Consider the following 27,813-nt stretch of genomic DNA (forward strand, 5'->3'; position numbering starts at 1 on the left):
ACCTGGTTGCCTTAAAATTTTGAGTTCATTGAAATTAAAAATTTGAGTTAATACAATAAAGGTGATTGGTTTAATCACCAGAAACTCAAAATATTATGTTATCTGAACCACGTTAATTATTTACGGAAGAGGATTAGGGCCAAGCAATAATGAAAAAATAAAACCATCTCGAGAAGAAACTTGTTAAATTTCGAGAAAAAAGTCGAGATAAAATGTTGAGAATAAACTCGTTAAATTACGAGAAAAAACTAATACTCATAATTTAACGAATTTGTTCTCGTAATTTAATGACTTTTTCCTCGTAATTTAATGACTTTATTCTCAACATTTTATCTCGACTTTTTTCTCGTAATTTAACGAGTTTTTTTCTTGTAATTTAACGAGTTTATTCTCAACATTTTATCTCGACTTTTTTCTGGAAATTTAACGAGTTTTTTCTCGTAATGTAACGAGTTTATTCTCAACATTTTATTTCGACTTTTTTCTTGAAATTTAACAACTTTATTCTCGAGATGGTTTTATTTTTTCATTATTGCTTGGCCCTAATCCTCTTCCATAATTATTAAAGTTGATTTGACAAAAGAAAAAATGTTGTAATAACAAATCATGAAAATATTTTTTACTGTGTAACAAACACAACACTAAAATAATGCAATAAAAATGAACTAAACAACAGAATATGTAACACAAAACACCCCAATGAACATTACTGATAACAAAACTATTTAAAGAAAATATATTCACATGGGATGTGTCATGCAGGAATTTCTGGGACTGTCCTTTTACTGTTTTTCACTAATGATATGATATTTCATAGTTTTTATTTGCAAACCCAATAAATTTGACATTATTTTACAGTAAAATGACATATAATGTGATGTTAAACCATTAACAGTTTTGCACTGTTAAAATGATTCTTTTGATTTATAATGAACCATCCAGCAACCACCTATCAATACTCAAGCAACCTCCCAGAAATCTCTAGCTACCGCACAACAATGTGCTACTCCAAACACCTTAGCAACAGCATAGAAACACTCTGGCAGTCACCTACAATTATTTAGAATTGTGTCAGTGAGTTTTGCACAGACAAGTGCCACTCACATTTTCATCAGGGAATGTAAACATTTAGTTGGGTAATGGAGTTCTTTGTATAATGACAGTCGACTAGTGAGGACATTTGACTGGTCCTCAGTAGTTAGAAGGACTAATAAATTGGCCAAAACATGTTTTTATTTGAATCTTGTGTTTTGCACATGTAGGTTTAGGGGTAGGGGTGGGTTAGGCAATAGAAAATATCATTAACCTGAAATAAAATCAATGGAAGTCTATGCAGTGTCCTCACTAATATAGTTCTGTCAACTCTCAGAGTGTTTGGTATGGTAATGGATATGACAATGTTGATATGTTTGGTATTGGTGGAACAGATCTGCTACACTGCTGCTGATGATGTTGGTTATTGCTGCTTCTGCTGCTGCAGAGCAAGTTCGGGATTTGCGTACATGAATTACCCATAGTAAATCTATTCAGGTGGAGCTGGGGAAGGTGGAGGGTTTCTGAAAGCGCTCTGCTACTGCTACAGCAAATACTGACCAGTATTTGATGGTTGAGCAGCGAGCTCATTGGCTGCTGATACAACAGGAACCAATCAGCTGTGCCTTACAGAGAATGATGTGATTGCAAGCAGATTGAGTTAAGGACCTATCAGCCTGTGCCATCTAGTGTTTCATGACAGAAATTTGTATTGAAACAAACATGTATGTGTGTATATGTGTGTGTTTTGTAGGTTAGGTGTATTCTGTGGAATGCAATTATATAGCACACACATGCACATATTTCACAGTTGGACAATCCATGCTGTCCATTAAGTCTTTAAAGGTCATGTTTGACTGTCCGAGGGATGCTATTATTAGAACATGGGGCATTGCAGATTTATCCATTAAAGTCAACATGGATTCAAAATTGACCCTAATACACATTCCAGCTCTGACTGTGCGTGATACTATGAAAACTTGTTTTCGCCAAGGAAAAAATAAATAAATGCAACTTTTTATCTCACAATTCTGACTTTATTTCTTGAAAATCTGAGTTTATATCTACAAGTCAAAATTGTGAAATATAAACTCACAATTATGAGAAAAAAGAATTGCACATTATAAACTTGGACTTCTGAGTTTCTGAGTTTATATCTTGCAATTCTGACCTTTTTTTCTAGGCCTGGTTTCACAAACAGGGTTTAGACTAAACCATGCAGGATTAGGCCTTAGTGCAATTAGGGCATTTATGTAACATGCCTTTAGAAAAAAAAAACATTACTGGTGTGCATCTTGAGACAAAACAATGGCACTGACATATTTTAAGATACATCAGTGCAAGATGCTTTCAGTCAAAACAGCTCAAACACGCATTTTAGTCTAGCACTAGCTTAAGCCTTGTTTGTGAAGCTGGGGGATAAACTCGCAATTGCAAGTTATAAAGTCTGAACTGTGAGATATAAATTCAGAATTCTGAGAAAAAAAAGTTGCATTTACCATATTAAATTTCCTTACTCCATGGAGGAAACAAGCTTCCATGTGATTCATCATTGCATGTTATCCTATAAAGGAAAGAATCATTTGTGATCAAAATGTACTTGCTCTGCCACTGTAATTACTTTCCTTTCTGGGTGGAGGCGAAAGGAATCCATAGATGCGTTTCAAAATATCACGTTGCCTTCAGTACATTTGTATTAGAGTGTGTGTGTTTGTGTTGTACTAATGTCAGCCTCAGACTGCACACCCACTTTCTCAGTGATTGCTGAGCCATTATTTAAATGTGTTACCACTTTGCTGCACATCAGTCTGTTTGATCTACCTGGCCTTAAAAGCAAACTCTGGATGTTCATTTCTCATATTGGACAGACACTCCCTTCCTGTGTGGTATCTGTAGATAGGGAGTGGTATGTATGTATGTATCTGTCTGCCTGTCTGCATGGCCACAAAGGGGTGGTTGATTATGATTTCACTTTTTTAACTTTAGTTAGTGTGTAATGTTGCTGCTTGATCATAAACAACATCTGCAAAGTTACAACGCTCAAAATTCAATGCAAAGGGAGATATTTTCTTTTACAGAATTCGCTGGTAGGGACTACAACAAGCTTCTTCCAGGGTTAGTGACATCACTAACCTCAAAATTTACATAAACCCCACCCCGAGAACACATAATAAAGGGGGCGGGGCCATGTTGGGCTGCTTTAGAGAAGAGGAAGAGTTGTTGTAGTAGAGTGTTGTTGTCATGCTGTCATTGTATGCCGGACTGCTTCACAAACGAGGGTCAATTCAATGCTGGATTTGCACAAAAGATTAACATGACGGCACATGCTAGTGGATGAGTTGAATCAACTCCACAGCAACTACATAAATTTATCCAATAACCATTCAGAAACATCCTAATAGTTGTAACTTCTTCCTGAGTCTCTCCATCAGTGTCGACTCCGGTTTGAACAATGTAAGGCTGAACACCGTTACTGACAATCCTCATTTTGAGATTCTCCAGCTTTATTGTTGTTGAACATCTGAAGTGCGAGCTTAAAGCTACACCCTCTTCTGGAAAGTGCCGGGAGCTCATTTGCATTTAAAGGGACACACAAAAATGGCATGTTTTTGCTCACATCTGAGCATCTGTGGGGTATTTTGAGCTGAAACTTCACAGACACATTCTGGAGAGACCAGAGACTTATATTACATCTTGTAAATGGGGCATTATAGGTCCCCTTTAAAACTTCAGACTGTAAGCTTTTAAAACTACTTCAAACCTTTTAGCTAGGCCAGGGGTGGGCAAGTTCGGTCCTAGAAAGCCGCTGTCCTGCAGAGTTTAGCTCCAACCCTAAAAAAAACCTCAGCTGCATCAAAGAGTATAGAACCCGGTGAAACTCTTATCCTTTTTGGGTAACACGCTCCGGTAGCATGGCTGCCATTATGGTGTGAAAATGCTAACTGGACCATTGAATCCTTCACATCTTACGCACCCAAAATCAGCGAATTTCACTGCCAAATCAGAAGCGCAATAGAACAATTTTTTTTGGCACCAGTAAATTGTATGGCTCCTACAGTAAATGTTGTATTGTCTTATATATGTTTTATTTTACCAGTTGTGGAATCCAGCCATTCGTCCATCTGAGGTAACGTAGTTAGCCTACTTTATTGAGTATTTCCATTTTATGCAACTTTACACATTTATTAATAGTAAATTAATAATTAATGCATTTAAGATCATTATGTTTGCAGCGAACAATATAGACCTAATGGAATAATAATACACTGCTCAAAAAAATTAAAGGAACACTTTTTAATCAGAGAATAGCATCAGGTCAGTTAATCTCCTGGGATATTGATCTGGTCAGTTAAGTAGCAGAGGGGGTTGTTAATCAGTTTCAGCAGCTTTGGTGTTAATGAAATTAACAACAGGTGAACAAGATGGGCAACAATGAGACGACCCCAAAACAGGAATGGTTTTACAGGTGGAGGCCACTGACATTTGTTTCCCTACTCATCTTTTCTGACTGTTTTTCAGTAGTTTTGCATTTGGCTAGGGTCAGTGTCACTACTGGTAGCATGAGGCGATACCTGGACCCTACAGAGGTTGCACAGGCAATCCAACTCACATCAATATATGCCATTGCCAGAAGGTTTGCTGTTTCTCCCAGCACAGTCTCAAGAGCATGGAGGAGATTCCAGGAGACAGGCCGTTACTCTAGGAGAGCTGGACAGGGCCGTAGAAGGTCCTTAACCCATCAGCAGGACCGGTGTCTCCTCCATTGTGCAAGGAGGAACAGGATGATCACTGCCAGAGCCCTACAAAATGATCTCCAGCAGGACACTAGTGTGAATGTCTCTGACCAAACAATCAGACTTCATGAGGGTGGCCTGAGGGCCCAACGTCCTCTAGTGGGCCCTGTGCTCACTGCCTGGCACCGTGGAGCTCGATTGGGCCCACGCTCACCGGGCCTAAATCCAATAGAACACCTCTGGGACATTATGTTTCGGTCTATCCGACGCTGTCAGGTTGCACCTCAGACTGTCCAGGAGCTCAGTGATGCCCTGGTCCAGATCTGGGAGGAAATACCCCAGGACACCATCCATCGTCTCATTAGGAGCATGTCCCAACGTTGTCAGGCATGCATACAAGCATGTGGTGGCCATACAAACTACTGAGCACCATTTTGAGTTGCTGCAATGAAATTTCAGCAAAATGGACTAGCCTGCTGCATCATTTTTTCACTTTGATTTTCGGGGTGTCTTTGAATTCAGTCCTCTGTAGGTTGATACTTTTCATTTCCATCAAACGATGTGGCATCCTTTCATTCCTAGCACATTACCCAGTCCATATCAGTATAGATATCCAGTGTTCCTTTAATTTTTTTGAGCAGTGTAGTATTACTCCACTATCTGAATTGAAATATATATTGTACGTTTTAATGGATCACACTACAAACATAATGATCTTATAATACGTGATGCATTGCGTTATCGCATAATTCCCACTTTTGGACACTTTTGCTTTAACATACAACACTGCAAAAACAAGCTGTTATTTTCTGTTATATATTTATTGTTCAACATTCCCAATTTTTCTGATGCATGTCCTTAATTTAATTTCATATGTTGGTAATAATTCAGTGTTTATAAGCCTTTTACATAGATGCAAACTCCTCACCTTTCAGTGACAACTCACCTTTTTGAGATCAAAATGGATCACTTATGGGATTTGCATAGATCCAATGAGAAAATGTTTTTATGGGGGTGGGGGTCTTACAAGGGTACTTGGTTGTTTCAATTCAAGTACTGTACATTGTTTCTTTTACTCTAACTTTAAAAACTAATGTCTTTAAAGGGGAATGTTTTATGTATTTGAGGTATGAGATGTGGGAACGGTGAAGAGAGAGGGCAAAGAGTTTTGCAGTTTAGCTCAGTATTGCCGTCTAATCAGCCAATATTGTCTTAAATATCCTGCATTACAGTTTTCGTCTGAATACAGTATTAAAAATAAATAAAAAATCCCTTAAAGTAACTACAAATGATCATGTAAAGCAAATTTTTTTCTTAAAAAACACATCATGAGAAGCATGCCTCCGCCCACGCGATGTTCTCACCTTTTTTCCTCCTTACCTGTTTGCATCCCTGCTTTTAAAGAATTTTAACCCAAACTGACTGGGTTTCTAGAGAGCAAAAAGGTTTTGTGAAAATAGTGGAAGTCTAAAGTCTGTAAAATAAACTGTAAAAAGGATTTGATGATCACTAGCGATAGTATTTTATTCTGTGTTGTCATCATTCAGGTTGGATTTCAGCTTTAATGTACTTTTTTTTTTTTTTTTTTTTTTAACAAAGCAGCTGATATTGCCATATAAACTAGTGGCCGAGTCGCTTTCACCCCAAAATGGCGGAAACGCAGGGCTGCCGCTGGGCGCCAGTGTTGCAATGGAACTTTCTATTGAGTTTCGCTTCTTGTTAGTGTATAGAGGGTATGCACGTGACGTCACCGTCGACCGTTAGGACTGCGGTTACGCACGCTGAGTGGCAAAAGACTGAGCAGCAGCATTGGTTTTCAGCGTGAATGTCGCGAAAAACACGCAAAACACATTCAAAACGGGAAAGAGCTTTGCAACTGACTTTACAAATAGATTTGACACAAACCCTGAGGTATATATTTAAAAACTAGAGAAAGAAACATAAAAAGAAGCAAATGGATCACTGCAAGTCACAGAAACAGCTGGACTCCAGGCAAAGAAACATGGATTTGCAGTTATCATTTTGTGTCGAATTGTTGGATTTTGAGGTAAAATCATATTGTATTGTTATATATTATGTTGACGACTCATCAATTAAATATTTTCCATCTTATATTATGCATAATTGGGTGTTTTTAAATAAACAACACTGTCAAAAACTATACTATAAACCTATATATGTTTTAGGGCTGGACAATATGACGATATAACATTGATATAAGTGATTAAGGAGATTTAACCTACCGATATTGTATATAAAATATTCACAGCCAAATTTGCTTTAATGTATTTCCCCCGCGTCAAATCAGGCACATATAAATGTCAGGAAACACGACTCCTGGCTACATGTCAATATCCATGGATTAGGTTTATTTGACAAATTGTAAGGAACACTTTCGAGTCCAACCTTTAGGGTGATTCGTTAGTTTTACTCGCGTTTTCGCCGTTTCTCCTATTAATCCAGTTACGCAGCAGGTTCTTTTGCCACTCTGTCCAGCTGAGGGAGCGCGTTTTCGGCGGGAAAGTGACGTCGATGCATACCCTCTATATTCTTTGGCTGCGTCCGAAAACTGGAAAATGCTGCCTTCTGAGGACACATTTCAAGGAAGTAAGGCATCAAGGCACGTCCGAATCCAATGTTAGCTTCACTTCCTGTCTCATGAGATACCTTCCTCAGATCGATTTTTGAAGGAAGCATGGATGTATCCTTAGCTGCCTTTGATATCCCACAATCCTGTGCTTTCCATTCTGTGACAGTTGAGCTAGAAAAATAAAGATGGCGTCCGAAAGTTGCGTTTGCTGCTCAGTTTGTGTATAAATGTACAATTTTTACAACAAAAATGTACATATTTCAATTTTGATATCATTTCTATCGAGAAATTACTACTGTAATAATTAAATATTTGTTTAGTTCTCACCAAAGCTCGCGCTATATTGCTGTAGATCATTAAACTGTTACGCTGCCTCAGAAGTCTGTCCGAAATCAGTTTCGTGAGGTACCTTCATGCACAAACGCTGCCGTACAAGTCATTCTCTTATAAGACAGCGAGGCAGCAAGACAGCTACCTAGGTTTTCGGACGCAGCCTTTGACTGCATGTAGCCTTAGTAATCCTGAAGAGTTTGATTAGCCTGTTCAGGTGTGTTTGATTAGAGCTGAAGCTGAACTCTGCAGGACAGCGGCTCTGTAGGACCAAACTTGCCCACCCCTGAGCTAGGCTTTCCCAAGCCAACATCAAAATTTGTCTAGTTTACATTGCGTTATCATCTCTATTGAGCAGCAGCTGTGCCATGGTGTGTAAAAGATAGAGATTATTAGCCAGAGGGTGGAAGTTGGCTGGTAAAAATAGAAAGATTGTAACCTCAGTTAGTGGTCACTGTATTTTCATGCCAAAGCCTGTTTCAAGAGATTCCCATTCCTGTCACTCAACCAAATCTCTCTCTCTCTCTCTCTCTTTCTCTCTCTTTTATTCTGGTAAAGTTAATAGATGTTATTCAAAACACCCCCACATAAATGCAGTTAAATGTACACTCATACACTTTTCGAAATGTAAGGCATGTATACAAACACATTAGAATATACTTGCTTTGACCATTAATGGCATTCAGAATAACAATAGCTATAATTATGCTAATTACTCCTAATTGTTGCGATTAAATAGCCTACATTTCATTTTCATGCACTGAGAGATAGAGGCCATTAAGAAACATACGCATCTGACGACACATCATCTGTGAATATCGCAGTTGTGCTTGTCATAGAGAGAGGTTATACAGCAACGTCTTTCTTTAGCCAGAAAAATATTCACAAACCATATGTTAGATTATTTTTATATCAGTTCCTACAGGGTTGAAGTGGCTTACAGTGTTGTTAAACATGTTCATTTGTTATAGTGTCAATATAATGGGTGTTGGCCGGTGCTGTGCCTGCTGTCAGGCAAACATGTGAACACTAGAAGGTTCTGACCTCTCCTTGTGGAATAGAAGTGCACTTAATTGTATTGAATGTGGACTTGTTGTGTTCGAATCTTAAAAGTATATTTACTGTACTTGCAGATAATATATTATTAATGAAATAAAAGGCCACGTAAAGAGGGATACACTTTCATAACTGTTTCTTAACACTCTTAAGTAGACTTTTAAAATGTGAACTTTTTAATGATGTTCAATTAAAGGTTTTACTTCAGTGTTTATTTTAAGTCATTATGTTTTAACTTTGTTTGAACTAAAAACTGAATAATCTTTTGTCATGCTTTAAAGAAGTGCACTTATTTTGATGTGTTGACTAACATACTAAAGCACTTGGTTATACATTTAAATTGGTTATAACTGTAATGTGTTATCTGATATTACATGTAGGTTATATTTTTTAAATGTACTAAATTGCATCTTCATCACTATAAATGTGTAATTACAAACCTATTAAATATATGACATGCATGTTTCAATAGAAATGACACTAAAGAGTATTTTAGTTTACCATAAATGCTTGTCAGTGCATTCTACACTAGGCAATTGAAGTATGACACATAAAGATGTATTTAAGTCCTACTTTAGTGGGTCAAAAAGGCACTTTTAATTTCAATTAAAAGTATTGTGTCCATAATTAGTACTCTTTTTAAAAGTATGCTAAAGTGCACTTTTTACAAGGGTCTGTTTCATTGTGAAATGTTTTTAAAGTGTTGGTTCAATGAAAACTATAATTTGTTTTATAAAACGGTTAGTTCCAGTCCTTGATTCTGATTGGTCAATAGCTGTGTTTTATTCACGATAAAACACGGCTATGACCGCTTCACCCAGCGGTTCTGTGTATCACTACACAACACACTTATCAACCACTCTTAGCAATGTAAACATATGTTTGTTCTCAATTGATATTGTTCAATTGACTCCGCTCCACGTTGTGCCTTACAACGCCCCTTAGCTGTTATAAATTCACTGTAAACCACAGCTTCTTGGCGCTTATTGCTTTAATAAATTACTCGCCCTTGTTCCAAATCTGTATGACTATTTTTACTTCCTTGGAACACAAAAAAAGATGTTTAGAAGAACGTCCATATTTCACTTTTCATATAACCAAAGTTAAGCTCCAAAAAGGACAAAATGCACCATAAAATTATATTTCAAATTATATGAAGCAAGGAGGTTATAATACCTGCAGACATGCATGTTTGAGCTCCTGTTTACCATATTTGATGTGCTCTTTGTATGTGCATTGGTCAATATTTATATGTGAATAAAAGCATAAATTAAATCTGTTCATCATATACTCTGCAATCATGTCTTTTCAGAAGACTCAAGGCCCCGGTATACTTCAAATGAAATTGAAGAACGAACTGATGTGACGTCATTTCAAACAAAATCAGGCCAAAACAAAGTTTGTTTTGTGTTCTTTTTGGAAGTTCGAAACGGCTTGCCAAACGGCTTTGCCTTTCAGGAAAAGTTCGCTCCAGCTGCAAAACACCTTCGTACTACCATTGGTCAGTGACGGTAACGTATTAGGAGGTGTGCGCCGAGGCTCCGCCTTCACTCGCGTGGGACGCGTCTCTGACTCATTTCGTGTGTTTGAGTTCGTTGAGGTAAGAGCTCCGCGGGTGAAAACATGAACACACTGGATAGCCGCTTTATAGTACAAAATGAAGTTGTGCTTGTAAAAAAATGAGGCACTAACACTGTTTTTCATGTTTGATACTGTAAAGCTGCTTGGTTTTAAGCAATCTGTTGAATAAAGTGCTATATGAAGACGTGACTTGATAGGAGTGCTAATTTGCAGAGCTCGTGCTAATATACCAATGTTGTTATGATCAGACGCTTTTATTATGCTTGCGGTTTTCTCATTTTTGTTGTGTTTATTTTGTTACTTAGAAGAAAGTGTACAGAACATATTTACATATTCATCTAATCGTCGCTCTCAGCAGTGTGGGCGGTGTCAGATGTTCGTTTACAGTATATCGCTGGTCACGAATTTCGAACTTCGTTTTACTCCTAAACGAAGAACGAAAAAGAACTTCGTTTGAAGTATACCGGGGCCTTTTGTTAAACCGCTCGATTCATATGTATTTCTTTTACTATCTTTTTATGAATTTTAAGTCTCAAAGTCTTGGGTAAATGGACTTTGGAGGCACAGAAATCTAAATTCATTTGTGATTAGAAAATGATCGAAAGTCTTATGGGTTTGGAAAGACATGAGGGTGAACAAATCAAAAAATTTACATTTTTGTTCATTTTGTACAAATCTAAATTGTAATCTAATTCATCTCAAGCATGTTTTTGTAGCAAGTGAAAAGCCAAATACGACAGACTTCTGCAGTGAAACAGTTCTGTAATTCTCTGACCTTCAGCATTGACTTGAAAATACATTGGATGGTGAGCTCTTTTAAGTTATTTCAACACTGTGGCAATAGTATGTCCTTGTAAAAAAAAAAGAAAAAAAGTGCATTATTATATATAATAGTTTAAATTTACATGCAATTAGCTGAACTTTAGAGTGCCTTTTTGACCCACTTAAGACTTAAGTACATCTTAGTATGTAATTTGATAATGACTATTATTGTCTTTGAAATATGGTTAAAGAGTACCATCGAATGTAGTGACAGGCATATATATGGTAAACTAAAATTCATTTAAAAATATATGTAATTCGTTTAAATACATATGTAATTACACATTTGTAATGATGAAGTTGCAATTTCAAAATATAAAAGAAAAATATATGAACTTTAAATGTAATATCAGACCCCCTGAGACCAAGACTAGAACCCTTGAGGCCCAGAACTAAACCATAACTTAACCCCAAGACCAAAACCTCCAGAGTACTCCACAAGACCAGTACTCCAACTCTGATCGGTCTTTACACTTTTATATTTGGGTTTTAGTGTTTTCAGTTTTTGCTCTAGCTCCTAGGTGCTAACAGTCATGTTAATGAAACAGATCTGTTTTATCACATTAAGCAAATTAATCTTATCAAGCTCATCTCACAGGCATATGGTGACTCATATTTAACTGCATCAGTTATTTTTTTCAGTATGTCATGAAACATCTTCCAGTCTCATTCCTGTCCTACATCATTACACATATTCCTCCGTTATGTCTGCTGTTGCTTTAGACATTGCATCACAGTTATCACTGCCCCAGCAACATCACTGCAACTTTTAAATTGGCCAAGCGAATAGCTGCTTTATGCTGTCAACTGTGGAGAAACTCATGTTGCTATAAGATGCCTAGATTAAATTTTTGAAGGTTGAGGAGTTCCAGGGGAGGGACCTTTTCTTAAAATGCATTATGGGACATGGATTGATCAGACATGTCACATAAGTACTTCTTCCAATGCTGGTTCATTTTTTCAGCAGCTGCTGTACAGTTACAGTTAACTGAGTTTGAACATTTGAGATGAGATGTACTTGCCATGCTGAGACAGTTTGGAATACCTTCGCTATTTTTCTTTTTAAATGACAAATATTATTATTTAATAGATTGTTCACACAGAAATTTAAATTCTGTCATCTTGCTGAACACAAAAAAAGATATGCAGTTTTAGTACTACTCATTATTGTCACAGTTAGGGGTTAGGGTTTTTTTCCTTTAGTTACTTTAGTTTTCCAGTCCTGTTTTGTTTGTTAAGTCCTTGTTTTTTTTCCATGGTTACTTTTGATTTGTACCTGTCTCTCATAATATTTACCTTGTGTTTATACTATACCCTTGTTGGTTTAGCATTTCTCCTACGTGGATTCCTATGTTCTCCTGAGTGTTTTGGATTGTAATAAGTACTGTCTACTTTAATCTTCTTCTTGCGAGGTTACCACTACACCTGACAGAAGAACCATCCTCAAATAAAGATTTAAATGATCTATGGACATACCATCTGTGTGCCTCCTCCTCCTCCTGGATCAGGAGGAACGTTCCCTTGAGGATCACATGAGGAATTTTCTCAACCTGGCATGCCTTACACTATAATGACTGCTCCCTCTGTCTGTTTTACCAGACTAGCCTCAATGAGCTGTCAAAAGCATGCCTGCCCGTGGAAGGTCCTCAAGGGATGTTCGCCAGTTATGTAGAGTGAGTGCTGCGGATTTGTGGGTCCCCCTTCACGGTCTGTGAGGGAGAGGAAGGAGAACATGTTAGCCCTGCAGCCAGCACAGAACCTGAGCCAGAGCATGAGTCCACTACTGACTCTTAGTCTGAGCCCATGCCCACCATGGTCCAAGAGCAAGAGCCCACTCCCACATCGGAGCCAGAGCCAGCCACTGCATCTGCCCCAGAGCCAGTGCCAGCCGCCATGTCAGTCCTAGAGAGCCAAGAGCAGACCACTGCCTGATAGATCTAGTTCCCTCCTCGACCCTTGAATTTATATATTCTCCGCTGATTCCATCTGGCTGTTTGGAGGTCTGTCCGGAGACCTTCCTGCTCCATTGCTCCCACCCGGACTCCCTGCTCCCATCTCCTTCTCTGGACCCGCCACCTTCCCTGGTGTTGTCTAGCTCCTCTGCTCTGCCACCGCTGCTAGCTCCGTGCAAGTCTCTGGCTCTGCTTCGGCCCTCCCAATCACCAGCTTGGCACGGTGTTATGGATTCCTTGGCTTCACCTCATCTCCACCTCAGCCTGTCAGCCCGTCGGCTCCACTGTGATCCTTCGGCCCTAGGACTCCTCCGGATTCCCTCGTCCATCCGGCTCAGCCTCTGTCAGTCGTCGCTCTGCCTCCGCCATGGACTTCCAAGCCTCCAGCTGCGCCTCGACCCTCCACCCATTGGCTCCACCTGGGTCCTCCTTCCCTCTGGCTTCCCCGTCATCCTCACTCCCTCCATCATCACCTTGGTTCCGTGCACCAGCGGCTCCACCTTGGGTTTCTGAGCCATGGATGTTGCCCAGGTCCGTCGGCCTATCAGCTCCGCTGGGTCTCCATTGCTTCCGCCGCTGCCTCCATCAGTTGGTTCCCAGATTCCACACAGACCTTACGCCAAAGATCCACTCTGGCTCCTCATGCCATCCCTGTCCTTCACCAGCACTACACTCTTGGGGATTGTTTAGTCTCTAATGGAAATAAGTCAAGTGCAAATTATTCGAATGATGCTATGTTTGGAATAGAATACTAAAGCTGCATCCTAAATTGTGTACTGTTGAGTAGGTACTGCATTTTGAATTTAAATTTACTTCACGACCATTGAAAAAGTATGTGATATTTAGTAGGAATGCGTGTAGTATGAATGAATTCGGACATACTACATCCGCTATGTTTTTACTGTCACATGACTTACCAGCGTCAGTTACGTCCCTTCAACTCCATTCACAAATCCTCTCCCGTTGCCTCATGGGATAGTAAAGTGTCCATTGTATGCGCAATTCAGAATCTCTCCAGAAGTAGTAAGTCATCTGGGTACTTTTCGCTTAATTTTTTTTCGAATACTATGAATTCGGACATACTACTCTGTTTGCATATTGTTTTTCGCATACTATATAGTAGAGTAGTATTCGATTTCGGACACAGGGTAACATACTGATAACTAAATATAGCTAAAACAAATTATTAATTTGTTTAATCATTTATAAAACAAAATTCATTAATGTGTATCAATATGACAATATTTCCAGCAAAATAATGTGAATATATTGTGAATATTTAAAATTCGGCAAGCTACTGAATACACAGTATATACTTTTAAAGTATACACATTAGATAGTGTGCAGTATGCACTAATAAAAAATACAGTCACACTTTATTACCCTTACTTCATTAGCCTTACTTAATTTAACTGAAGAAAGTTTTACACACAATTTAATTTATTTCATTCAAATTAAATTAAATTAGTTAGGTCAACTCAATTTAGGTGTATTATGTCAAATTAATTAACTGCTTATTTTGTTTTATTCATTTACTGATGTTTAATTTTTTTTAAAGAGTGGTGTCAATACTGACGTTAGGTTAAGTTTAAGGCTGGGTTAAGGTGTAAGAGAAGGCAGTGCAATTATAGATGTAATTACAGAAATTAATTACAGTTGTAATTAAATGCAGGGTTTTTTTTATATAAGTACAATAAGTGCACTGTATCAAATTATTAATTTAAATGTCAGTACATAGTAGTTAAAAACACAATATAAAGTGAGACCAAAATTTCAAACAGTAATAATGTACACTAATGATGCATGACTTTACTTTGTTGCATATTTAATTTGGCAAGTGGCATCCAGTTTTCATTTCAGAAATAAATATAGTGTTTTGCATTATTCCAGTTTTGTTGGTTCATCATAACTTTTGGCAGTCCAATCAAATAATAAAGTATAATGCATATTCGGTTCATTCATCACACCAGAAATAGAAGGTGAAGCTGAGCACATTATGCAATATTCTCTTGTGCACACTATATATGTAGTATATAGACGTATGTAAGGTGTAGCATGAGAACGCCATTCTGCCAACTCTCTCTCCTGTTCACGCACTCGTTTTTTCCCCCCTCTCTTCTCAGCATGTGCAGTAATTGCCTATGCTAACTCATTATAAAGTACATTAATCAGAATGGGCCTTTTACGGTTTGCAGACAGACACTCTGTGGAGAAATGAGCGCTGCTCTCTCCCACCACTTCTGTCCATTCTGTTTTCTCTCCTTCACACTCCCTCAAAATTGTTCCCTCTTTCTTTCTAAATCATTGTTTTTCACTCTTTGTTCTCTCCCAGTTTCTATCTCATTGTTGCCTGTGCTTGTCATTATTTCATTTCCACTTTATCTGCCTTCACTCACATTTTCACATTTGTTACACACACACTCTCTTTCTCTTTCTCTTTCTCTCTCTTTCTCTCTCTCTCTCTCTCCACCCTGTTGTGGTGCACTGCAGTATTCTGCGAGGAGTGTGTCTGGATGGTGTTGTGTGCTCTGCATTTCTGATTTTTATGAATCTGCCTGATGTGTCCATTGATGTGACCTCTTGCAGATTCAGTGGGGTCCAAAAGTGAAAATAAATATGTCATTGCAAATTATATTATCAGCATAATAATTTGAGTGAGATGTTTACGTTTTTTAAACGGAACTGTGTATTGAACCTTTTTAGACAAAATCTAAAAAAAAAAAAGTTTTTTTTTTCTTTCAAATTTGATACATCAGGCTTTTATGGCTCATATATTCTGTGAATATGGAGCTCATACATGAGGGAGAAAATACAGCTCAATAATATTCAGAAGCCCAAACTGAGAAAAAATATGCAATTCGGTGCAGTTGCTGATATATACTGTGTATATGGACAAAAAATAAGATGAAATGTTGATACTGTAAAAAACAATGAGACCTTTATAACAGTATAGCAGAATACTTCAATAAAATGCATATAAATATTAGTTGTCATGCTATATATCCTAAAAATATGTCTTCCTAAGATATTTAAATGCTTAGTTTTATGATCAAAGCTCTGGGCAAAATATATAATACAATAATTGAGAGATGAACAAATAAACGTCTGATATATTATAATTGATATTCACATTTTAACATGATCTTTCTAAAAAAAAAAAAAAAAACCTAAGTTGCTTCAGTCCAGTAAGTGTTCATCTTAAAATATTACTAACAATATAAAAGTTATCCTTACGTTTACTTTATAAAAATCCATTCCAAAGTAAAGATTTCACAGGAAAAAGACACGTGAACCTAGAAGTCGACATTTTTAGAATTATATTAAAAGGACTTAAATAAAAAATAAGGATTTTATTAAAAAGTGTGAACTATCAATCAGACGGCAAAAGGCTTGTAGTAGATTGTGTGTAACAGGTTTTGATCATGTTGTTAATTTAGAGGCCTTAGAAATCACCACTAATTAAATTGGTTAAATTCAAATACTCCAGCAATAACATAAAGTGTGCCAAAGCGCACAATAACATGGATTCTTTCAGTGCTGTCTTCACAAACTACAGTTGTGTGCATGTCTATACATACACACCATAGTGTCTATGTAAACATATCAGTAAACAGAACACCGTGCTTGTTGCGGAGGCCAGTGTTACAGCATGTGTTTGTGTGTGAACAGGATGATTTATAGCCAGGTTTGTGGTAGGAAAAAGAGAATCAGCCAAGATCTCAGCATCATTAAACACTTTCTTTCACAGAAAAAGCTTGTGTTCAAAAGAGAGAGATAAAAGAAAGTGATATAGAGGGTGCATGACTTCTAAAAGTCTTTACCTAACAAATAAAGACAATAAAACAACAATAGACAATAAAAAGTCTTCACTGATGATGACCAGGCGACAAGTTATTTGTCTTTCCACTCTGAAAGTGAAATGCTGCTTCACATAACACAGTCACAACCAATCAGGAAATGGTTTAATATAAACCTACTTGCAGCATGATGACTAGAATGATGCTGAAGAAACAGAAACCAAGTTATAAACGAAATGTATGGTTGTTTTGTTGCTACTGCTGCCAGGAGATATTAAAAATATTAGAAATTATGAGAGAGATATGACTCATCTTGGGCACAGTGCAAGAGCCAGCATCTGTCGACATGTGTGCATTTGTGTTGTAGTATGTGTTTGAATCATGTGTAGGTGGGGTGGTCGGGTTTTGCCTATATTGTTAGTAGAACCTGAAATGACCTCCGTTGGCTGGTGTGGAAACAGAAAACCGCTTAAAAGATTAATTCACCTAGAAATGAAAATTCTGTCATTGAACACTACCGTTCAGTGGCTTGGGGTTTGTATGATTTTTGAATGTTTTTGAAAGAAGTCTCTTATATGTGCGTTTATTTTATAAAATTTATTTTGATTCCTTGTCAAATCAACCAAAATCAACATTATTTGTTCTTTAGGCTTGCAAACTTGAGAAGTGCTTTTTGCCATTTTTGAACTGTCACTGTTGGCGTATAATGAAACAAAGATTGCTAAAGTCAGCAGATTTTACTAGTAGACCTACCAATCTCTGTGTAAAAATAAAATAATGCTGCCTCCATCTTTCTAAAATCATTTTTACACCCCTGTAAATTGGCTCCAGATCTCAGGTGAAAATTGTAATTTTGACCGCCCTCTAAAAATAGTGGATTACTCAGTAAATGTACATCTGTGGCATTTAATATGTTCACTATTTATGTTTGTCTTTCTACAGAAAAAAATATGAACAAAATCAAAAATATGAGCCGGGGTCCTCTGGTTGATTTGACACGGGATGACCCAGTAATATTGTTACAGATATTATTACAATTTAAAGTAAATGTTTTCTAAGTGAATACATTTTAAAATGTAATTTATTCCTGTGATCAAAGCTGAATTTTCAGCATCGTTACTCCAGTCTTCAGTGTCACATGATCCTTCAGAAATCATTCTAATATGATGATTTGCTGCTCAAGAAACATTTATGATTATTATCAATGTTGAAAACAGTTCATATTTTTGTGGAAAGATACTTTTTTTTTTTCGAGGTTCTTTGCTGAATAGGAATTTTAAAAGAACAACATTTATTTGAAATAGAAATCTATTGTATATATTAATTATTTAATGCATCCTTGCTGAATAAAATATTAATTTATTTCAAAAACAAAACAAACAAACAAATCCTATTAATCCCAACCTTTCGAATGGTACATAATCACTCTTTTCCTTACAGAGAATGGGGGTTCAGAGTCTTCTTGATAGTTTGTTTAAAGGATTAGTTCACTTTTAAATTAAATTTTCCTGATAATTTACTCACCCCCATGTCATCCAAGAGGTTCATGTCTTTCATTGTTCAGTCGAAAAGAAATGAAGGTTTTTGAGGAAAACATTCCAGGATTATTCTCCTTATAGTGGACTTCAATGGCCTCCAAACAGTTGAAGGTCAAAATTACAGTTTCAGTGCAGCTTCAAAGAGCTTAAAACGATCCCAGATCTAGTGAAACGATCACTCATTTTCGGAAAAAATACAACTGTATATGCTTTATAAACACAAATGATAGCCGTGCACGTGCTTCCGCTTTCTGTATTTTTCCAAAAGCTTACGCTGTGTATCCTACGCCTTCCCTATTCTACTAAAAAAACGAAACTGGTGCCGCGTTCGTTCCGTAAGTAGAATAGGGAAGGCGTTTGAAGGGTTAGTTCACCCAAAAATGAAAATGATCCCATGATTTACTCACCCTCAAGCCATCTTAGGTGTATATGACTATCTTCTTTCAGACAAACACAATCTGAGTTATATTAAAAAAATATTCTGGCTCTTCCAAGCTTTATAATGGGAGTGAATGGGGCTCGAGATTCTGAAGCCCAAAAAAGCGCATCTATCCATCATAAAATTAATCCATACTGCTCCCTAAAGGCCTTCTGAAGTGGTTTTTGTAAGAAAAATATCCATATTTAAAACTTTATGAACTATAATAACTGGAGTCTAGTTCCGGCGGAAGAGTAACCTCTGACCCGACGTATGATGCAGGATGTAGGAATATCGTAAGCTTAGACGCCTCTCGCGGTTTATACAAATAGGGCTGGGCAATAAACTCAAGCTCCTCTTCTCTTATGTCAAAATCCTCCAACATTTCTCATTAAAAACTATCATTTTAGACTTCTAATTCATGAGCGGTGATTTGTTTTGCTCTATCCTCTGCGCTTCTACGTTCAACAATACGTCATGCATAATGGCATAAAGTTTTGAAACGACATGAGGGAGAGTAAATGATAGCTGAATTTTTAACAGATTCTTATTCTACATAATATTATTAACTCATAATATTAAAAAATGTTTTTATGAGGTTTACATGTAGGGATAGAAAATTTAATGGAGAGTCCCCACCATGATAGAAAAACAAGTGTGTGTGGTCCTCGTGTTCACTACATTTTGGGGACCGAGTGTGTGTGTGTAAGCGTGCATGTAAACATGCAGCATCGACTGTGAATATTCAGCGCATGATTCGTGTTTTCTTCCCTGCGGCTTCTCATCATATACATTCATAACGATGTGTGTGTGTGTGATTCAGCACTCTAATGCAGCGCTGTGGAAGAGAGGAAAGGATGGAGAAAGATAAAAATGAAGGATGACAGAGAAAGTGAAAATATTTGTGTCAGCGAGAAAGAGCTTTGCAGTTTTATCTCTCACCCATTCCTCTCATGTGATGAATAGATGTGCCATTTTTTTCTGCTTTTTTAGATCAAATTAATGATTCATGCTATTAATTTAGTTATTCCTCACAGTCTTGGCTGGTAATATGTCAGTATCATATAATGAATAGTCCATTCCACACACACACACACACACACACACACACACACATACACACACACACACTGGACAAAAACAAATGCACAGTTGCAACATTTCTATAAATAGACTGGCCGGGCAAACAAAAATAGATGTGGAGAAGAGAAAGCGTGGTTCAGCCTCCTGGATCTAAACACGCTGACAATCTGTCTCTTTCTGTCTCTCCGTTTCTATCGGACACATAAGTGAGCAGCGGCTCAAATGAAAAGCAGGCACGGGTAACGCATAGCTGATCTTCAACTGGTGTTCATGCATCTGTAATTAAAGCAGCCAAGGGCGCTGCTCTAGCTTTCAACTCTTTCATTGGCTATTTTACAATGGTTTTGAACACAGCTTCATATCCATTAGCCAATACATGCAATCTGATGTTAAGATGAAAAGTTGACATCTAAAAATATAGTATAGGTATAGTATCTGTTGATTATGTCTTTGATTAATCGCATTAAAGATTTTTGGTACTTTTATATAAAAAGTTATTATATATCCTGCTCAGTGTTGTTCTCAAACAGTGTGTAAATTAAAGGCTATGAAAACTAACCTAGTGAAAGTGAATAAAACAACTGCTTGCCCAGTAAAAAAACAAAAGTACAGATGAAACATACACATTCACTCATCTGAACATTATTAATTATATAATGTAATTATGTACTTATATTAAATTTTTACCCCATTACGATAGTACCTGTACTGTTACTGCTATCATAAAAATCCTTTTTTGTTATATGTAGTATTTTGAACTTACATTTAACATCTAAAATGCATAAATAACAGAATTATCCCAGTTAACAAAAATATGTTCTAAGAACATTTTGCTAATGATCTCATTAAAGGGGACCTATTATGCAAAATTCACTTTTACATGGTGTTTGAACATAAATGTGTGTCGTCAGTGTGTGCACACAACCACCCTATAATGGTAAAAATCCACCCACTCCTCTTTTTTAATCCTCATAAATCATAAGCAGTGTCTCAGAACAAGCCGTTTGCTGATTCTAGGAATGTGATGTCATAAAATAATTAGGCCCCGCCCACAACTCTTGGCGGACTCTGCCCTATTAGCATAGACTCCGCCCTGAGTGAGCTGTACACAGTCCATCATGTTTATCTCCTCGCCAGAGCATTTAACAGCAGCATTCAAGTAAGAAATGTGTTTTTAATTAAAGCTACTAAAGTTATTCAGTCAAGAGCAGTGAGTGATTTTCTGTTTTTCTATTGTTGTTTGATTCATATTAACAGCATATACAGCAGTAGGTACTGTATATTATGCTGCTGACACTTTAATACACAGATCTAATATACACATGCGATTTCTTTGCTTGCTGTTTACGTTCAAAGACATAACCGACTGTGTTTATGTGATCTTTGTGCGTGTTTTTGACATAACCTTGTGTGTATTTGACAGTTTAAGTGAAATAAGATGCGTAAGAGAAATTAGTTTAATACTCAAGCGGCGCGCCGTCTGACAGACAGCTTTCTGTGCATGTGCTTCAGATGTGTGCGCTCAGAAAACCATATATCAGAAGTTTAAACTGTTATGGCTTTGAAAAGCATGCAGATAATAACTGCAATGTCACGTGAGCGTGACCACTATAGAGATGATAATCAAAACTAAACAGATGTTTTAGTTTTTGGCAGAGTATCCGGGGCACAAGCTGTAGGCCCCGCCCTCTTCTGGAAAGTGCTGTGGGAAGCAGCAGCTCATTTGCATTTAAAGATACATGTACGAAAACAGCATGCATTTCCTTCCACTCAAAAATGGGGAATATACAACATAATATATTAAATGATCTGTGGGGTATTTTGAGCTGAAACTTCACAGACACATTCTGGGGACACCAGAGACTTATATTACATCTTGTAACAGGGGCATTATAGGTCCCCTCTTAGTATGAAAACATTCAGATTATTTCTGAATGTTCTCAGAATGTTTAAACGGCCAGTTTTCCAGGTTTTTCTTGATTATGTGAATGCTAGAGAAAACATTAAAGGATTAGTTCACTTTCAAATAAAATTTTCCTAATAATTTACTCACCCCCATGTCATCCAAGATGTTCATGTCTTTCTTTCTTCAGTCGAAAATAAATGAAGGTTTTTGATGAAAACATTCCAGGATTTTCTCCTTATAGTGGACTTCAATGGAGCCCAAACGGTTGAAGGTCAAAATTACAGTTTCAGTGCAGCTTCAAAGGGCTTTAAATGATACCAGATGAGGAATAAGGGCCTTATCTAGCAAAACGATCGGTCATTTTCGAAAAAAAAAAGTAAATGTATGTGTTTTATATAAACAAATGATCGCCTTCCAAGGAACTAGAAGAATGTTTGCTCATAGCTTTGAGAGAACCTTGCCAGGATGTTAGCTAAAGTTTTGAGAACATTCCCTGGGATTGTGTTCATTTTCTATTGCGCTCTGTCTGACGCAATATAAGTTATTATATCAGTTATTTTTGGTAAGTGATTCCTAATATGGATGAGTAGAAGAAAGATACTAAGGATTGTTGCCAGTGCATATATATAAAAAAACAGAGTACTAAATATTCTTGCTCTGTCTCATCTTCTCTTTCAGAAACCTTGGAAAGTCGGGTCTACGTGTTTCTTGCTTGGGACTTGGTGAGTATCCAGAGAGCTTCAGTCATCTCTGTCTAAGACTGGAGAGTCAGTTATTTATTTATAGCTAAAGTTACTATTTCTTCCATGTTAAAATACTTTAATTTAACCCAGCTTACTCTTGTGAAAAGGTGTGCTTAATTGTATTGAATATGCTCTTGTAGTGTACTTCAAATCTTAAAAGTACATTTTTATAAAAACTGGACTTGGATAATATAAAATTAATTAAATGAAAGGCCACTTAAGTGTACTTAAAGAGCCACTTAAAGTGAGTATACACTTCCATGACTATGTTTCTAATCACTCTTAAAGTGCACTTTGTAATAATGTGAAAATAAAAAGTAGATTTTAAATCATTACGTTTAAGAATCTTTTGGCATGCTTTAAAGAAGTAACTTATTTTAATGTGTTAAATGTGTTTAATGTTTTTTATTACATACTAAATTGCAACTGTAAATACACCCTTCTCCTATCTCACCCTTCTAACTTCTTCATCCTTCTGTCTCACACACTCTCTTTCTGTTCACAGGCACCTGGGTGACATTTGGATCTCAGATCTCTGATGAGGTGAACTGTAATGTTCGGGGATACATTTTTACATTACTTCACATGATTACCTCCTAGAGCTGCACAATTAATATTTAAGAGACTGCAATCTCGATTAACCCCATAGCAGATCTATACAGGTGGAGCTGGGGAAGGAGGAGGGTTTCTGAATGCGCATTGCAACAGCAAACACTACCGTATTTGTTTGAATGTTGAGCCGCAGCTCATTGGCCGATGTTGCAATAACAACCAATCAGCTGTGCTATGTAGATCATAACATGATCGCTACCAAATGAGTTAAAGACCTATCAGCCTGCGCCATTTAGAGTTTCGTGCCAGAACTATGTAATTATCACAGAAGTACTGGGGTAAAAGATATAGCTAGTCTGGACGAGTTCAAATCATTTTTCTCTGGTAACTGAAACATCTTTATATTTTTAATCTATTTAAATGACCTGATCTCTGACATCTTATGCATGTGTTTGTGTGTGGATGTTTTTTTCTGTAGATGGCAGAGAGTCTGATGACGATAGCCTATGAGAATGGAGTGAATCTGTTCGACACAGCAGAAGTGTATGCTTCAGGCAGGTACGACTCCCACAAATGTATTGGATAAGAGATTCCTGTCTGTCCTGTCATGTACTGGACCACAGGTGTAGATTTTGTTCCTACCAGTACATTTCTGAATGTATTTTGTAAAAAAAAAGTGTTTAATTGCATTGAATGTGCACTTAATGTACTTCAAATCTTAAAAGTATATACATTTTTTTTGTACTCGTAGATACTGTGATATAATATTAATGAAATAAAAGGCCACTATGTGTACTTAAAGAGAGTACACTTTCATGACTGTCTTAAGTACACTTTGTAATACTATCAAATTACTTTCAAGTAAATTTTAAGTCATTGTTTTAATAAATTTTTTCATGCTTTAATGTAAAGTACTAGATTATAAATTGAACTGTAGTGTCTTATTCAATATTATATTTAAAATATTTTAAATAGACTAAATTGCAACTTCCATAATTACAAATACGTAATTACAAATATATTTAAGTAAATGACATACAGGTTTGAACAGAAATGACATTAAAGTATATTTTAGTTTATCATAAATGCTTGTCAGTACATTCTACACTTTAACCATATTTTATTAAGACAATAGAATTATGAAATTACATATAAAGATGTACTTACAGTCCTACTTAAGTGGGTCAAAAAAAAAAAAAACAGTGTAAAGTTAATCTAATTGCATTTAATATACATTTTGATTATAATACCTTTTCATTTAATTGCAATTAACATGCAATTTGGTGTCCAAACGTGACATTTTGTTTGCACTTAAGTGTATTCTTATAATTACATTCTGTATTCTTAAAGTCCCCCTCAAATCAAAAAGTACATTTTTTATCTTTTAGTATGAATATGTAAGCCTTAATGTTTTGAATAAGCTGGTGTGCTCCAAAACAATGACAAAATTCGCATTTAGGAGATATAAGCATTCAAAACTTCCCGTCTCTCACTTCCGCTAAAATGGATCATGGATTTTCATGACATCACATTGTACTTCAGTTTCTCGTCAAATCTTCGGTCCAATCAAATGCTCTCTAGAATCTGAAGTCCTGCCTCCTCCGACACTCTTACAGACGCTGAAGCCTTCGGTCATTTGCTCACACATTTACTAGGTTTTACAGAGTCTAACGGCTCTGGAGAGCTGTAACAAAACACTATTGGTTATTTTAAAAAAGGGGCGGGGCTGTTTGAAACATCGCCCTGTCTTCCTGTTTCATTTGAAATTACGTCAACACATTGAATAATGCTGTGTGTTCCAACACTCTTCAGTGGGCCTTTAAGTATTATTATTTCCATATACTCTTTGTAAAAGTATGCTAAAGTGTCCTTCTTTTTTTTTTTTTTAACAAGAGATTGGATATTTTTCTTTATATCTCTAAGATCTGTGGTGTAGTGCAGGGCTTTCCAATCCTGATCCCGGTGAGGGAGCCTCCTGCCAGCAGAGTTTAGCTCCAGTCCCAGTTAAACAGGTGTGTTGGAGCAGATTGGAGCTAAACTCTGCAGGAAGGAGGCCCTCCAGCAGCAGGATTGGACTGCGCTGATGTAATGTGGCATAACCTAGTTAGTTTGAAATAAAGGGGGTGTGAACTGAACAGCTGTTAGCAGATCTTTGTGATTGGAGGGATTATACGAACACGCTCATCGTCATTCATAGATTACATGAATCACCTCTGAGAAGTCCACATGTCCTGCAGTGTGACATGCTATACTCCATCTAAAACTATTTTTATTATGCGTGCAGCTTTTATTACCTATTGAATATTTAAAATCCATACACTGTAGGACTGATTAAAAATGTGAAATATTAACTAATGTTGAACATTTACACAATATACAATTTCCCTAATGCATTTTCATCTTAAATGCACTTTAGCATATATTATATAATACTTTTATATATGCATATGTATTTATACTTATAGATATTGCTATTTGCTTCTGGTTATATTTCTGTATTTCATTATGTTTGTACTGTTCTCTGCACAGTGACAAAGTTGAATCAATTCTAATCATCTAAACTATATTATATACATTTTAAAAGGTCAGTAGACATGCTACCCAACTGCATTGCATTTTGTGACTCATTTTAATAATTGATAAATTAAAGTGTAACTTTGCCGATGTTCAACCACACGGTGGTAGCCTATATGTAAATGAACAATGTTTACTCGTTTTCCGTGTTACCTGAGGCCTGTTCCATGAAGCAAGTTTTACAAACTCTAAAAGTTTCAGAGTAAGTTTAGAGTTGATAAATACATTCAAATCCAACCTGGTTTGGATAAGGTTCAACAGGCTCACAATGCTCAGCTCTGGTTAGATACAGAGTTTGCTCAAACTAATCTCAAACTTACCTGGGTAGCGACACGATTTTCAACTTAAAACTGAAAACTTTTTATGCGTTTTTGGCCGTTCATTTAAACAACAACAACGTTTTGGTGGCCTGAAAACGGCAACTTTTGAAAATGGGTTTCAAATTGCAAGTTTTTAAAAAAGATACCATTATCGCCTCCATATAAACTGCAAAACCATGAACCTGTGAAAACAGTGACGGCATGTACAATGCGTATGTGCGCAGGCGTGTCGTCTTTTTTTACGAAGTGACCTTGCCAACTACTTGTCTGGCATGTGTAATACAGCGTTTTTATTCGTTTTCACTGATCTGTGTGAACTGGGATAGTTTTGATAACACTGTCATCATTTTTTTAGTTTTTAGTACATCGTTGTCATGTAAACGTATCCTGGGAGTGGCCTTGGATGGTAACATGCCCAATGCATTTTGGGTGTTGATGTTTTCCTTCCTATTTGGCAAATAGGAAAAATGGCCTTTTTTCTTTGTTTTCTCTAGTCAAGTTGCACCAATTTCACACCTTTCTACTGCATAGGCAGCCAAGTTTTATTAAAAGCCCATTTCGTCAGTGGTGAAATACCCCTTTAATGACTGAATACTTTTTTAATCTATTTAAGAAATAGTTTCAAAATAGTCAGTGCTGAAAAATGAATCACTAGTAGCCAGTAGCCAGGTCACTTTTAAATGCAGGGTCACTACACTTGAAGTAGCATGTCTTTCCATTTCACGCTTTCAAAGTCATACAGCGGGCATCTGGCTGGCATACGGCTCTGGTGACCTACATTAGGACTTACATGGTCACACATAGTCACTTCTGTTTTCACATCAGCTAATTTCATGAATGTGCTGACATAATTTTTTTTTTTTTTTTAAGAATCTATTGAATTTGCCTCGCAACTTGAGCTGTAATGGAATTAACCTCACTCCTGTAAGACACCGTTTGATTTCAGACATTAGTTCTGCAAATAAACCTGGATAGAATCCTCCAATCCTCCTCTCTAATCACAAGGTCATTGGTTTACCTGTAGTCATGCTTTTTAGAAGCTTTTATTTCCCTTGTAAAAAAATTTACAGTTTTTCATACTTTAAAAAAGGTACTTATTATGGAAATAATATACTTAAGATTATACTTAAGTGTGAACTGAATGTCAAATTTTTTGGACCCTTAATTGCATGGTAATTGAAATTAAATGAAAATGTATTTGATTAAATTTATATTAAATGCATTTAGCTGAACTTTAGAGTGCTTTTTTGATCCACTTAAGTAGGGTTTAAGTATATCTTTATATGTAATTTCATAATTACTTCTGTTGTCTTTGAAATATAAAGTGTGCTGCCGAATGTACTGACAAGCAGTTATGGTAAACTTTAAAATATACTTATATATACTTTAAATATACTTTAATATAATTTCTGTTGAAACGTGTATGTCATGTATTTAAGTTATTTTTTATTACACATTTGTAGTACATTAGTATATTTAAAACACAACAAAGTTGTACATGTGCTTTAGTTTGTTAGTGAACACATCAAAATAATTGCACTTAAAATCACAACAAACGATTATTAAAATATACTGATTTAAAATGTAAATGAACATTTTTAATTTAACATTATTACAAAGTGCACTTTTTAAATGATAGTCATGAAAGTTTACTCTCTTTATAAGTACACTTAAGTGGCCTTTTATTTCATTAATATTATATTATCAGCAAATACAGTTTTTTTTAATATGCTTATAAGATTTTAAGAGCACACTCAAAACAAAAGAGCACACTTTTTTCAGAAG

At 36.5% G+C, this 27,813-nt stretch overlaps 1 protein-coding gene across 2 annotated transcripts in view; it reads left to right on the forward strand.

Annotated features, from left to right (window-relative positions):
• Positions 1-27,813, forward strand: part of LOC125267797 (voltage-gated potassium channel subunit beta-3) — a 46,142-nt gene that overhangs the window by 2,656 nt on the left and 15,673 nt on the right. For both annotated transcript variants that reach the window (XM_048189754.1, XM_048189755.1), the window contains exons 2-4: positions 22,518-22,561; positions 23,088-23,125; positions 23,613-23,692. In XM_048189754.1, coding sequence (XP_048045711.1) covers positions 22,518-22,561; positions 23,088-23,125; positions 23,613-23,692 — 162 coding nt within the window. The remainder of the gene's footprint in view (positions 1-22,517; positions 22,562-23,087; positions 23,126-23,612; positions 23,693-27,813) is intronic.

The sequence above is a fragment of the Megalobrama amblycephala genome, linkage group LG4 (assembly GCF_018812025.1).
Source record: "Megalobrama amblycephala isolate DHTTF-2021 linkage group LG4, ASM1881202v1, whole genome shotgun sequence".
NCBI classification, from domain to species: domain Eukaryota; kingdom Metazoa; phylum Chordata; class Actinopteri; order Cypriniformes; family Xenocyprididae; genus Megalobrama; species Megalobrama amblycephala.